Source organism: Myiozetetes cayanensis, unplaced genomic scaffold (genome assembly GCF_022539395.1).
Source record: "Myiozetetes cayanensis isolate MyiCay16 unplaced genomic scaffold, myiCay2020 scf28, whole genome shotgun sequence".
NCBI classification, from domain to species: Eukaryota; Metazoa; Chordata; class Aves; order Passeriformes; family Tyrannidae; genus Myiozetetes; species Myiozetetes cayanensis.
In genome coordinates this window covers 7228867-7243540 of record NW_026087499.1, presented here as the reverse complement: position 1 = coordinate 7243540, position 14674 = coordinate 7228867, and the positions used below count along the sequence as shown (strand labels likewise).

The 14674-nt window shown below is 51.2% G+C and overlaps 1 protein-coding gene across 13 annotated transcripts in view; it reads left to right on the top strand.

Annotated features, from left to right (window-relative positions):
• Window positions 1–14674, top strand: part of EIF4G3 (eukaryotic translation initiation factor 4 gamma 3) — a 141830-nt gene that overhangs the window by 102458 nt on the left and 24698 nt on the right. For 12 of the 13 annotated variants that reach the window (XM_050322689.1, XM_050322688.1, XM_050322684.1 and 9 more), the window contains 7 exons: window positions 1741–1829; window positions 3338–3587; window positions 5901–6058; window positions 7148–7273; window positions 8285–8395; window positions 12080–12250; window positions 13244–13441. In XM_050322689.1, the coding sequence (XP_050178646.1) occupies window positions 1741–1829; window positions 3338–3587; window positions 5901–6058; window positions 7148–7273; window positions 8285–8395; window positions 12080–12250; window positions 13244–13441 (1103 nt within the window). The remainder of the gene's footprint in view (window positions 1–1740; window positions 1830–3337; window positions 3588–5900; window positions 6059–7147; window positions 7274–8284; window positions 8396–12079; window positions 12251–13243; window positions 13442–14674) is intronic. The other variant, XM_050322679.1, reaches the window with a different exon arrangement.

The following is a 14674-nucleotide window of genomic DNA, read 5'->3' as shown; positions in this document are numbered from 1 at the left end:
TGCTGAGGTTGTCACTGTGCAGATGTGACCCCTCCTTGGAGAAGTCCCCGGGAAGTGTGGAAGTGGCGTCACCAAACAAGAAGCCGTCGATGTGCAGCCTGAAAACAGTGGGTTGGCTTTTGAAAAATGCTCCTTTCTCCCTGAATTTTCCCAGATTTTTGTGACAGAGGGAACTGTGGAGCCTCACTTAGATCCATGCTTTGGTAAATCCCAGGAATCACCAGCTGGTCCTTCCCCAGCCTGGTTTCAGCCCAGGGTGGTGGGAATAGCTCGGTGTCCTTGCCGAGGTGCCGGAGCTGCCGTGAGCAGCAAAAGGCTGGTCCTGGTTGTGTAAGGCAAAGCCCTGTTGCAATCCCTGCCTGCTTGGCCCTTCCTCTCCCCTCCTTTGAGCCCCAGGAAATTCAGGATTCGTGCTGGGGCTCTGCCCTGCTCCTAAAGCCTCTCCACAGGGAGCTGCGGCGGATGGGACATGCGGGACTCGGAGCTTTGGAGACCCAGGAGATTTTTCCAGCTCCTCATGAACCATCAGCTCTGTGAACAACCAGATGATCTTTGAATATTTAAAGAAGACTTTTTTTTTTTTAATTAACCTTCATTTTTGAGGTGTTCAGCATGAAGGTAAAAATCCTTTATCGATGCCAGTGTTGCACTTTGGGTTGGGGTGGCTGTGCTGGCTGTGGTGATTCCCATGGGAATTTGCAGATCCATGGTCACCCACCAAACAGGGAAACACCCTGGAGAAGCCACCAAGGCTCATATGTGTCTTTTAGGATAGTGGGAACAAAACAAATCCTGTTTCCTCCTTGCCCTTTGGAACAGAGTTGGCTGTTACTCATTTTTCTTACTTCTCCGTAGTGAAGAGCCTTTCAAAATTGCATTTTATTGTGATAAAGGAAGTGCACGCTGGGTTTTTCCACAGTATCTGCTGGAAACCAAAGGCTGGAGCTGGAAATCTGTTTGCAGTAAACTTCAGTCACGAAATCAGTCCCATTTACACCCTGTTAACTGGGCATGTGTGTGTGCCTGGGATCCGAATCTGAGCTGGGAGCACTTGCTGCAAATTAGGAGCAGATTGGATTAATGGGGTTGTCTCCTTAATATATTGTGTGGTTTCTTTTACCCTTTGGGGGGAAAAATGATTGGAGTAAATCACTGCTGATTTTGGGAATATTCTGTGGTGTTTTCTTTGACTCAGCCAGGCAGGGAGATAATTAATTAATGGTGGAGTTGTGAACCTGCTTTTAAATTGAAATATAAATCCAGCTGAGAGCAGGGATGCAGGATTAGAGGAGTTGTCCTTTTGGATGAGACACTGGAAATTTGGGCCTGTTTATGGTTAATATTATAATGATGTCAGAATTCTTATAATAATTCTTGAGAAAAATATGTTTGAGAACAACCTCCCCTCCCAGCCAGTAGCTGATCTTTCAAAAAACTTGACTTTCTGAAGGTTTTCTTTTGCCCTGCGTGATCTTTATGCCGTTGGCAGTGACCTCCTTGCTACTGCAAGTGCCAGTTTGAGCTTGAACGAGCAACTTGGAAAACAATTCCTGTGTTTTGATGCTGTTCTGATGATGGTTGTTACTGCACTGAAACCAAAAGTGGTTAAGCCAGGCTGAATCCTGCGACCGCTTCGCTTTCCTGCACCTCAGCCCAGCCCACGAGAGGGAAGAACATCCCCCAGGGCCCGTTTAACTCCCTGTAATTTAGTGTTGTGACAGATGCACAATTCCATTGCAGCCCAAACAGCTGTAACTGCACCAAAGACCTGGAAGAAACCAAAAGACCGGACCCAAGCCAGTGAGGAGGTGACGGAGGCGGAGACGGAGGTAAGAGGGGCCTGATCCTGCTTTCCCCACGTTTAATGGGGGTGTTGCTCCCTTGGAACTGTGTTTAGAGATGTTGCTTCCTCGTTGTCTCAGAGGATCCAGGGCAGAGTTTTGGGGAGGAATTGGCATATTCAGTCTGTTCCCTGTTAAAACTCTTCAGTTTTCTTTGGGTTTGCCTAATTTATTGACTCAGAGCATCACAGAATCCCGGACTGGTTTGGGTTGGAAGGGACCTTAAAGACCACCTTGTTCCAACCCCCTGCCATGGGCAGGAACACCTTCCACTAGAAGGTTCCAGTAGGCTTCCTCCAGACTCCCAAGGTTTGGGAACAGCGCTGTCCTTCCAGGGAAGGGTGTGTTTGAATCCCTCAGCACTGCCCTGTTTGGGTCCCAGGCCACCATCCTGACCTGGGGCAGGTTCTTCTGCACAGGGATGCCATGGCCAAGGGTTGGTTTTCCTGATGACCAAGCTGATGGAGAAGCTCAGAAAGGAAAGGGTTGAAGTTCTCAGGCAAAACCACCTCAAGGGTAATTCAGATGAGTAAAGAGAATCCCCCTCACTGCCGTTCTGGTAGGGATGCCCCAGGAAGGAGCTCTTTGCTTAATATCCTGGGTCAAACTGGGGTTGGAATCGATCAGAGAGGGAGGAAGAGTAAAAATGTCAAAGTTCAGACTGGCCAGTCCATAGGTAAAAACTGATGTTGGCCAGATGTGATGCAGAGGGGAGCAAAGGGCATCCCTGGGGCTGCACCAGCAGGTCCATCTCCTGTGCTTTCCTCATCCTTCATTGGAGGAGTCGGTTCTCCTGCCCCACCTGCAGTTCCACCAGTGCAGATTTTTCAGAGAATTCCCTTTAAAAACCTGCAAAAAGCGTTGTAGGATGTGGTGCCCTCAGGAGGGGAGGAGAGAGGATTGGGAGCCTCCTCAGTGAAGTTCCTCCTTTGTTCAGTGCTTGGATGTGCTGGGATTTCTCCCAGGAGAAGCGCGTTCCGACGCCGCCTCCGTCTGAATGCACAATCAGGCTGTGTCCTTGGAGAGCTCTAAAATTGTAACAGCCAGGGATACGATTGCTGCTTTTTCCTGGAACCAGGATTCTGGAATTGTACCTTCCTCAGTGGGGTCTGCTCCAGTTAACAACAGGCATTGAAAGGAAGGATCCCCCAGAAGAAGCCCTTTACCAGCCCTTTACCACGGGTGGTAGGAGAGGAGGAAAGCCGGGTCCTCTTTCCAGGCTGGGATTTCTCATGGCTTAACAGTTCCTTCCATCCAATCCCTTGGGAATTTCATGGGCAACGCTGAGTCTTTCCAGTTGCACTGTTAATTTTTTTGGGGGGTTATCCATGGGAATGAGCTGATAAATCACCTGGTGGCTCTTGTGGTTGTTCCCCATCCCTGTGTGAGATGCATCTGTGTTCCTGCTGCACCAGAAATGCCTTATGGATCGGTGAAGAGCCGTTGCACGTGGGGTTTGTCGGGGTGTTTTTAACAAACCTCTGTCTGTGCTCCAGCCTAAAGAAGAGGAGGAACCTTCAGGAGACAAAGTACTTGAATCCGACCAGGAGAAAATGAGCCATGGGCCTCAGCTGGAGAGGGAGCCCCCGGAGCTCAAAGCAGCCAAGGCTGTGGAGGAGAACGGGGAGCAGGAGGCGGAGCCCGTGCGGAACGGGGCCGAGAGCGGGGCCGAGGGCGAGGGCACCGAGCCCCCCTCGGGCTGCACAGACACCCCCAGCGAGGGGCCCGTGTACCAGTACAAACCAGGTAAGTCCTGCTTCCCTCTTGGCTTTTCTGCCACCCTCCTTTGAGGGCTGGTGATGCCCCAAGTGTCGTCCCTACGGATGGGGCTGGAAGGGGTTCAGTGTTCGCCGTGTCCAGCTCTGCCAGGATGCACTGACCAGCAGGCCCTGGGAGACCTTCTGGGGCAGCACAAGGGGAAAATTGATTTTCCTCTTGCTGGTCATGAAGAGGAGAAGAGAAAACCCCCAATTCCTTGAGTTTTTCGTGGATGTGGGTGTTGTCTGCAGCACTGTGGAGATGGTGTGAGTTGGTTCCTGTGATCGACAGCTGAGAACCACCCAAGGAATTCCATATAAATTCCATAAATAATTCCATTATTTCACGTGTACCTCTGAAATCAGAGATGTGAAAGTGCTCGCTGGGTCCTAAATGTGAATGTGTGTTGATAGAGATTTCATTTCCTGGCTTGGATTTCATTTCCAGTTGTGTGGATCTTCAGATTTCCAGAAGAGTAAGGAAAAAAAACAGTCTGTGGTTTTCAATCCAGGTTCTGTCCAGCTCAATCCCACCAATTAGGCTATAGTGTATCTAAGGAGTATTTTGTTATTTATGAAGATACTTAATTTATAGACCTGAACCTCAGTTAATTCACTTCATTAAGAGAGGCCTCAACACTCAGTTGCTGCCAATTTTTAAGCTGTTTCTTATTCAGGTAAAGCTCCTTCCAAATAAATTATGTATTTTTTAGGAGCCCAGAAATTAAAGAGTATAATAACAGTAAGGAAGGAGCTGGAGAGCCTGGTGGACCAGGCACTGGACAAGGAGCAGCAGCAGTCAGGGCTTACAGCAAGGTGGTTATTTCTGCACTGCTTTGTTGTGACAAAGACCTCGATTGCTTTGGTTTTATTAATTCAGGACGATGGTATCGCTGGGAGGAGACACAGAGGCCTCCTGGTAGTTCAGCACACACTGAGGGTACCTGAGCAGTTCATTAGCCAGGCACTTGCTGGAGTTAATCCATAATTCATCAGCTGGCTCTCCCCAACACTTGATGCAGTCAGAACAATCCCAGTTGGATCTGGATGTCCTTTCACTCAGCTGGAGGGGTTGGAAAGGCAACACACACTGGACTTGTGCAGTAATCCTCGATTTCAGCCCTGCTCTTTCTAAAAAGGGGAATTTTTGCCCTTTGGAGGAATTGAGTGTTTGATCCCAGTCTCTCCCTGCACTGGGGATCCTTCCTGTGACACTGCCCAGCTGGTCTTCACATTCAAACAGCTCACTGACAACTTTCCAGGAAAAGGAAACTACACATAAACTGTTTGTTGTTGCTGTCAGAGCTTTTCCACGATAAATGGGCAGTGTGGCACAGTGGATAGACCAGGAATTTCAGCTGGGATGCAGCTAGCCAGGCAAACCACTCCTGCTCCCCTCTATCCCAAAGCTCTGCAGAAATAAAACTGCACAAAGAGCCAAAATTTTTAATTACTTCTGTGTATTTTCATTCACAGTTGTTAAAACCCATGGTTGGAATAAGTCCCTGTTTGTGGCCTCTGTGAGGATGTGGATGGTGAGATCCCAGAGACCCAAAGCCAATGGACAGGGAGTGAAATAAGGAAATAATAAGTACCTGAAGGGCTGGGTAAATGCTGAGCCTTCTGGCATCAGTGAGATCCAAAGGCAGCACCTCCTACAGGTGTTTTCCCTCAGATAAAAGATGTTTTCTTCCCTAATTTCAAACAAACTGCGTGGCCAGTGCTGAGACTCCCGTGTCCAGGCCACCAGATGCTGATTTTCCTTGTAGGTTGACGTTGTGGTTTGCACCAGGCAGGATTCTCCACACCCAGAAAACCCTCCAAAAAAATGGGTGGAAGATTGGAATTCAGAGGTTGTGGCCTGTGGTTGTGTTTTCTCTTGTTTCCCCCATTATCTCCAGCCTGGTTTGTTCACAGCTCCGTGTTTTCACGTTTCCAAAGGATGTTTTTGTTCCATGCAGTTCTGCCCTTGACTCTGTGTGTATCACTCCCTTTTACACCACTTTACCTTCTACATTTTCACCCAAAATCTGGCAATCGTCCCTGTTTCGCCGTGTCCCGCAGGAGAGTGAGCTTTAGATACGTGGGTTAGAACTGGAATTAGCGCCCAGCTCCACGTGTGGTTGCTCTGGACGTGGCTCTCCACTCCCCATTGTTTATGCCCCTTTAATGCCGTGGATATTCCCCTCCTCACATGGGAAATAAATCACAATTTCCCCGGCAGCCATGCAGCCTCTTCCCTCCGGATTTACCGGAGCCACGCCTGTCTCCTGGGAATCTCAGGGCCTTTCTCTCCCTATAGAGCAGTGGAAGCCCCTGGACCCGGAGGGGAAGAAGCAGTACGACCGGGAATTCCTGCTGGATATCCAGTTCATGCCCGCCTGTATCCAGAGGCCGGAGGGGCTCCCTCCCATCAGCGACGTGGTGCTCGACAAGGTGAGAGGAGAGCCCATAAAACAGGTACGTGCAGGCCTTGCTGGAAACAGAGATCCCTGGTGCATGTCTTGTGCTTGCAGCCTTTTGGTGGGAAGGGCAAGTCATTGGTCACATCACTGCTCTTCACATAGAGGTGTTGGTGCCTCATGAGAGTGCACTGATGATTTAAAACCAAAGCGTTTTTTAATGGTCTTTATCTGAGTTAAGTTATACCAGGCTGTTATTAAAATTTAAAATGATGCAGCCATGAAGAGCTGTGGGTCCAGACAAGGCCAGTGGCTGCTGTCAGCTCAGTTCTCTGGTTAAAAAGCAGAGAGAAGCTTTTGGGTGAACTCTTTTTTTTGATCTGAAGCAGTTGTGTCACTGTTTATGAGCTGATCTAAGAAGAGATCTTTAATACCTCGATTCCCAGGCAGTGCTGTGATTTCTCTGCAGCCTCGTTCCAGAGCTGATTGTCTCTGCTGTAGGTCTGGGTTTAGTGAAACTCTTGGGATTTCAGTGCTGACACCAAGACCACCTCCTGCTAACATTAGAACTGGGGAGTTCACTGGGTTTCATGTACCACTAAACTTGCTCTTGAGATTGCAGGGTCCAGGTGATCCTCCTGTGCAGAAACACTTCCACTCTGAGTTTTGTACCCAGGCAAATTGTAAAACACAGCTTTGTTCCCAAAGTTGTTTCATCCACCTCGTAGTTCCCTGTGATTGCTTCTCACTGCTGTGTCTGTGTTTGAGTCCCTTGGCTCGGTTGCTCATTTGCCTTTTTAGCCCAAAAGCCACTGGTTTGAGGGAAGGTGGCACCTTTGTCATCCTGAACCAAGGCAGGCCCGTGTTGTTGCCTGTTTTATCCTCCATAATTCCTGCTCAGCCTTGAAGTGTTTCTGAACTCCACCTGTTCCCTCAGTAGTCCCCTGCAGAAGATGTATTTTAAATTCAATGCTCGTTTTTAGTGTTAAGCCTGGATGCATTAAACTTGCACAGTTCGTTAAAAGCTTGAATTTGGATATTAAATGTGCCTGTTGTGGTTTCTCAGAGGTGGCCTGGAGGTGACATGGCCTCTGGGAGCTGAGCAGCCCTGAGCAGCCCTGTCTGTGTGCTCTGCTCCTCGGTGCAGGTCAACCAGCCGAAATTGCCGCTGCGAACCCTGGACCCCCGGATCCTGCCACGAGGCCCAGACTTCACCCCAGCCTTTGCTGACTTTGGGAGGCAAGCCCCCGGGGGAAGAAACGTGTCTGGAAGTGTGAGTTCACCCACCTTGCTCCTTTAAAAACTGGCCTTAACACCGATGAAGTCCATCCTCAGGCTTTCGGGCCGCTCCCGCCGCGCCGGTGGCTCTGGTTTTGGCAGGATGAATGCAGGGGTGAGGTTTGCTGGGCTCACGAGGTTTAGGCACATTAGAGAGCGTGGTGGATGTTTGTCAGTGGTACGTATTGGCTCGGTCTCTTTCCCTTTCCCCGTGTGAGGGGTGGAGATGTTTCCGCCCAGGACCCGTCGGTCGCGGGTGCGGTCGCGCCGTCGTCGTACAACAACCCGGCGTCTGCTGTGCCACAAAACACACCAACAGAGCAAACAGATTTCACTAACACCAAAAAAGCACACAGTGCCTGTGTGATCTTGCTTTGTCTGTGCTTCCATGTGTTGGCTGCGGTCACTTCATTCTTTGTTTTCTTGCCTTTTCTTTCATTTTTTCGTCTTTTCCCTGTGTCTGGCTGTGCCCACATCCTGAAATCCCTCTCAGACTTCGTCACTCTTGCCTTTGCCATCTCTTTTCTTGGGGCACAGGTGCCCCCAGCATGTGCCACCCTGGAGGACGGACACTGACTCCACTGGGGGCAGTCATTGATTTTCATCTCTTACGATACATCCAGTGTATCCATCCAGATGTGTCTAATGACACAGCCATCCTTGGTCTTTCAAACCTGCTGGTTTCAGAAGAGTTCCCTGAACCACCCTGACTTCCAAGTGTGCAGGTTTCCAGGAGTCAAACCTGGTGAATTTGACTCAGTGTAACATCTCTGGTTCGGGAGCAGCCTCGTGGCCGGCACCTCGTTCCGGGGTGTCCTGGAGTAGCTTCGGTGCTGTGGTTTCTCTTGAGCACCACCTGGTCCACAGAACCTCCTGAGGTCGACAGTGCTTCCCACGTTTAGGACTTGCAGGTTGTCCTGAGGCGCCTTCTCTGCCGTCCCGTGCTGAGGCTCCCGAGCCGCCCGGCGTCGCGGTAACGTCGCTGTCGCTCTTTCTCTCTCCGCAGGCCTGCAAAGTGCAGAGCAACCCTGGATTGCCCTCCCTGGCTCGGTGCGGGCCCCCAGCATGCCCTCTCTTGGTCTCGCCTCACCCACCATTGAGGAACCTGCCGATAGGGGTAAGCCAAATCCCCCCCTCTCCCCACGGCCTTTGCACCTTTTTGTAGAGTTGCCTTTTCCCCCCAACGCCCGCTGTTGATAAAGAACGACTGGCAGAAAACTTTACAAAAAGGTGCAACCTTGTTTAAAAAAAAACCGAAACCAGACTTGCATTGTACCCCTCTAGGCAGTCTTCAGTGGTGGGTGGGACATCACCAGCTGAGGGCATGCTGGGACGTTGGCCTGAGCGGGATCCGCGAGGGTCTGCACTTTGCAGACCTGTGGAAAGGGGGAGAAAAGGTAAGTCCCGCTTACCCCGTTCATTTGGAGCATTCAGCACATAACATACATCTCACATTTGCGCCTTTGCAGAGCAGAGCCTCTCCTTGCCTTGTTCTGGAGGAGGGCTGGAAGGCGACCTTGCTCGGCCAGCCTGTCCTGTGACGCCGGCGGTTGTAGGATCAGGGGGTGCTCAGCCCTCAGCAATCCCAGACGTTTCCCCTGGCATGGCAAACCCTGCGTGTGCTGCCTGTCCCCAGCCATCCCACCTCTGCAAGGCCATGCCCATGATCCATCCAACCACTGCCTCTTCCTTGCCCCAAAATAACGTGGAGCAGCTCGGCGCTAACCAGCTTCCGGCACGTTGAGAATCTTTTGTGTTGCTTCCTTGGCTTTTGTCTTGATTTCCTTCTTTTCGCTTCAACGTGTTGTGTGAGTGTTTTTTGGCACTAACAAATGTTGCATCAGGTGGCACAGGGGGTGTAATTGCACAGGAGCAGAATCCAGCTGGAAGGGCTTTTTGGTGCAGGCGAGACGTTGGGTGAGGAGATGTAAACAGAGAAACTGGAGAGGAGAGGAAAGGATGGGTCCATCCCTGTGCCCGTGGCAGGAGGAGTCTGCTTTGTCCTTCCTGAGAGGTGATGCAAACTCGAGTCACCTCAATTCTTGTGCTTCTTGGAAGGCAGAGCCTCTCCCAGCATTGAAGCTCAATTTTGTCTTCTCCTTCAAAGCCTCTTGTAGAGGGAGAAGGGATTCTTTACTTCCTTGGATGTTTTAAAGCGTTTCCATGACTTGTGGTCTGAGTGGGAGCACCAGGTCAGGCTGTGCTGCTCTGAGTCTTTGGCTCCTCTGCAGGAGTCTTGTCCCTTTTCTTTCTGCTTTCCTTTCCCCCCTCTTCATCCAGAAGACAAGTAATGGAATTTAATGCAGGAACACCTGGTAACTGCTCCATGCCATTGGTGGGAAAGGTTATCCCAGTGCAGGTGCCCCAGTACCATCTTTGTTTACATGGCCTGGGGTACAGGAGGCCAAGCCTGAGCCCAGGCATCTCTTGAACTTGCTGCCATCTACATCTGGAACCAAACCCCAGATTTTTTTCTGTTGGAAGTTTGATCCATGTATTATTTATTACACCAGCAAAAGAAGCTTCTGTTCACTGATTCAAAACCTAATCAAACAGTTTGAACTGATCTTATTCACAAATGAAAACATACAATGTCAAAAAAGCCCTGGTTCTGTTGGTGCACTGAAAGGTCTGGTCCCGACGGCAGCTGGATGTGAGGAGGTTGTGATGTGGGACAGGCTGGTACTCAGGAGATGCACAGGTGCTCTGTGCATCCCTCAGATTTCCCACACTCACCTCCTTCAGGGAGGGCTTTTGCTCTAAAAGGGAACATTTGCATGGACCCGTCTCCGAGGGGGCTGCGGCCTCTGCGGCTCCGTCCCCGCGCGTTACACCCGGCACGCTTGGAGGGTCCTTCAGCCAGAGCTGCCTCTGTGCAGGACGTGGGGTGGCTGCAGGTCACCCTGTCCCTGGGGGCAGCAAGGTTTGGATGTGCAGGGCACACTCCCAGCCTGGCTCTGCTTTCCGGGCTGTGCGTGCCTGGCAGGAGGAGTGTGATGAGCTGATGTTGCGTTACCGTCTGGCTTTGCAGCTGGAGGGAAGTTCCTTCTCTCCACGTTTGTGGCATGGCCAGAGCTGTGTGAACAGGTGGAGTAGCAGGGGTGGGGTGGGAAGGGGGGGCTGTGCTCAGGCTTTTCTGTGCCGTTCCAGCGTCGACCAAGGTGGTGGGAGTGGAGAGGGATGCAGGGAGGGATCAGTGGCTGCTTTAGGAATGTCCCTGACACACAAAAGCTGGTGAAGGCTCCCTGTTCTCCCTGTCTTGTTCCACTGTTGATTTCTCAGGAGCAATCAGCTGGTGTGATTGCCTTCCAAGCAGCTGAGGGTTGGCTTTGATGACCTTGGAGATCTTTCCCAACCTCAGAGATGCAGTGAATTACGGCCGTGCCCCGAGGAGTTGGAGTGTTCTGCTGGGTTATCTGTGCGTGCGCCAGGGGATCTAACAGGGCTCATCCTGGGTGGTGGGGCAGCAAGGTGACTCCCTGCTCCATGTAGCCCTGTCCCAGGCATTGCCTTGGCATGCAGAGCATGTCGTGGCATGAGGGTGTTTTCTTGTGACATCTTCCTCTGTTACTGAAGCCCAAACAAGAGCTCCAGCAGTGCCAGTGACCAAGTTCATTCACACACACTTACCTTATGAAAGGCAAGTGGTTCAACTCCCACATCCCACTCCTGCCTTGAAGGAGGATTTTGCTTTTTAATAACACAAACCCAGGTTTGGGGCTGATCTATGACATCAGAGGCACCAACCAAGGGCTTTTTCCTCCTCTTCAGTGAAGCTCTTGGAATAACTGCAATGGTTTGGCCTCTCTGGTGCTCGTTGAACCCCTTTGTTAAGCAGAGCAGTGTTTGAAACGGCCCATCCTCCACGAGGGGCTGCCTGCTGCCCTCTGAGGAGATAAATTACTGCTGTGGGAAGTACCAGATTCGACAACAGTTTTGTTGTTGGGTTAATTTGTACCTTGACAAATGAGCTCAGAAGTCTGAAGGAACGTGGAGGGAGAACAATGTCCTGCCAGCACCTCGTACCTTTAGTCCTTAATGAGAAGCCCTCAGATGATGAAGAGGGGGCTTGGGGGTGTCTTGTGCTCTACCTCTTGTACAGCTGGTGAAAAAGTCCCCAGTTTTGGCAGTTTTTGTGCCTGGTTTGTCCGGGAGGAGCGTCGTGTTCCACAGGACTGCAGAGGCACTTGGGGCGGTTTCAAAGCCTTGTGTTCCACAACCACACAGACTTTGTCCTACATCTGTTAGGAGCCACATTTAGACAAGGTAGGAGCTGCACTGGTGCTCCTCCAGAGTGTTTTATGTAGCTCCCATCTCAGGATGGCTCTGTTGGAAGCAATCGCCGATAAAACTCGATGTTTCTGGCCGAGAATACAGAGATGCTAAATGATCATTGTCTGATTGCCTGGCATGGCACGTTTGAAGTTCACCTGTGAGGACTTGGTCCTTGCACACACTTTGCTGTGGTGTCTCAGTTCTGCAGTTCCTGATTTCCCAGAGGCCGTGTTGGCCCGTTGGGTTCAGTCCTGTCCCGCTGCAGCGTCCGGAGCGTCGCCGAGTCGGGCGGGCAGCGTCAGCCCCTGCCTGGTCTGGGGAAAGCTGCCCGAGAGAAGCGTGTTCGGTGTCTCCATGTGCCCTCTGACCACCCTGGAGGGGTGTGTTGGGTTGGAGGGACTCCTCGGAGTCCCAGAGGAGTTGCTGGTGGTCGGTGGTGCCGGCAGCGGGTGTTGACGTGAGCCCAGCGTGAGTTATCCAGGAGGGAGTTTAAAAGGGGATATAACAAGGGCTGTTTTTGTCCTAGTTGTTGAATGTTGGACCGAGGAGATCTCAGCCGGGCCAGAGGAGGGAGCCCAGGAAGATCATCACTGTGTGTGTGAAGGAGGATGTCCACCTGAAGAAGGCGGAGAACGCCTGGAAGCCGAGCCTGAAGAGGGAAAACCAAACCGAGGACCCGGAAAATGTCAAAACCCAGGTGAGAGCTTTGGTGGGCACAGCTGAGGGTGCAGCACCCTGCCCCAGGGCCAGGGTGGTAACCTGCCCTCACCCTGGTGTCACACACTGAAAAAGGGCAAGGAATGCCAGGTGGAATCCCAGCTTTTCCCCTCCCTTGATGGCATTTTTCGTGTGTTTATCCTTGACCTGGAGTTTAAATGCCAGTCCTGTATGTTAAACTGGGAACACCAGACAACCTACTACCTCTCTTCCAGGATTGCTTTTCTGTTGCTGTTTTACTGGAATATTTCTGTCTCCATCCTAAAGCAAACAGCCTCACACTTCCAGCACAGAACTTGCTTTTCATCCCCTTTCAGGCCATGTTTCTGCTCTGAACTTCACCAAGACTGAGGTTCCTCTGTAAAATCCCTCAGCTGGTCCTGCCCAGCCCAACAAGCACCATCTGAAGCTCCCTCTGTCCTTCTCCCCCTCCTCTTCTCTGTGGGACAGTCACTCTGGGCAGGAGTGTTTGTCTGGTGGTCAGGCTTGTAATTTGTAGTGTAAGTTAGGATGGTCTGGAAAGACACTGGAATTCTGCTCTTGGAGCTAATGGTAGCATTGTCCTAATTATCATCCTGGACAGGAAAAAAAAAGCCTTAACAAAAAATGCCTTAACAAAATGCCTTAACCTTGATGGAGGAGAAGTGGTTGAAGGAGTCAGAGGCTGCTTCCTGTTAATTTCTATCTCATGGATTAAATTGATATCAAGAAAAGCACTTCTGACAGGAAGGGCTTTGTGTCTCTGTTGCACTTGAAAAAAATCTCTTGGGAGTTTCCAAAAATCCTTCCCCACAGCCTTGGCCTTGGGTAGCCAAAGTGAGAACTGGGGCTGGGCTGTGCAGAAACCTGTGGTGTGTAACTCAGCTTCCCAGGCATTCCCGTGGGACACTGCATTCCCTTCCCTGGGAGCTGCACCCCGGCTCGTTCCTGGAAGGCCCTTTGTGCCTGAAGTGGCAGGTTTTGTGTCGTGCAGGAGCTGTTCCGCAAGGTACGAAGCATCTTGAACAAGCTGACGCCCCAGATGTTCAACCAGCTGATGAAGCAGGTGACAGACCTGACGGTGGACACGGAGGAGAGGCTGAAGGGAGTCATTGACCTGGTCTTTGAGAAGGCCATCGACGAGCCCAGCTTCTCCGTGGCCTACGCCAACATGTGCCGGTGCCTGGTGACGGTAAGAGCCGCCCGGTGAGCCCTTGAGCTGCTGGGCAGGGACACCAGCTGGGGACAGGCACTTAACTGTCCCTTTCTGACTGTAAATGGGAATAATTAATGCTGCATTTTGGGTTGCTGGCCCTGCCTGGGGTGGCAGGTTTGGAGCTGAGGACTCCTCGCTCTGCCTGGTCACGAGATGTGACGAGTCACGTTGGGGAAGTTCAGGGAATCATGGAGTGGTTTGGGTTTAAAAGCTCATCCAGTCCCACCTGTGCTTTTTTACACCTCATTGGGTTAATCCTGGGAAAATCTGGGTTGGAAACATCAAGTATGTCTCTGTCTCTGTGCCTTTGGGGCTTCAGGGTGCTTTTGTGTAGGGATGCTCGGCTTGGTGGGTGTCTTCTAATTTGGGGGAGCAGTTGGGTGTAAGATCTGCAGGAAGAGAGAGTGAGGAAGGCGTAATGTGGCTTCAAATGCCAATTAACAGTATTCATTTTAATAATTATTTAACCCTGGAAGCAGTTAGATTTCATAAGGCACACCGTAGGAGGGATGAATGAATTAGTTTTAATATTTGTGCAGTTAAGAAGGACTAGAAACAGCCTTTAATTCTTTTTTTTTCCAACAAGAAAGAAAAATCCATTCCCATTTTATCATGTCCACGTGCAAAGGGAAGATTGCAGCACAGATCCTGAGTGTAGTCAGGACTGGGTCTTCCTTCAGACCCAGCCCTCGTGCTGCTGGTTTGCAGGGGATTCACAGAATCATCCCATGGAATCCCAGGGTGGGTTGGGTTGGGAGGGACCTTAAAGCCCATCCCATCCCACCCCCTGCCACGGGCAGGGACAGCTCCCACCAACCCAGGTTGCTCCAACCTGGCCTTGGACACTCCCAGGGATGGGACAGCCACAGCTTCTCTGCCCAACCTGTGCCAGGGCCTGCCCACCCATCAGAGTCTCTCGTTTCCAAGGGAGCCCAAGGTGCCAAGCCAGGCTGTCACCATTCCCAGATGGTGAATTTGGGACAAAATAACCCCTTTTCCTGCAGCGGAGGCTCGAGCCTTCAGCACATGAGAGGAGTGTTTTTAAGCAGTGGGTGTTTCTGAGGGATCCTGTGGATGGAAATGTGATCCATCCCCGGGCGGAGGTGGCGTCAGCCAAGTTTGGAGTGTGACTTTACATCTGCAGTGCAAAACCCCACTGGAAATGGTGACGTGAGGCTTCGCTTCCCCAGCCTCCTGGAGCGCTGGGGC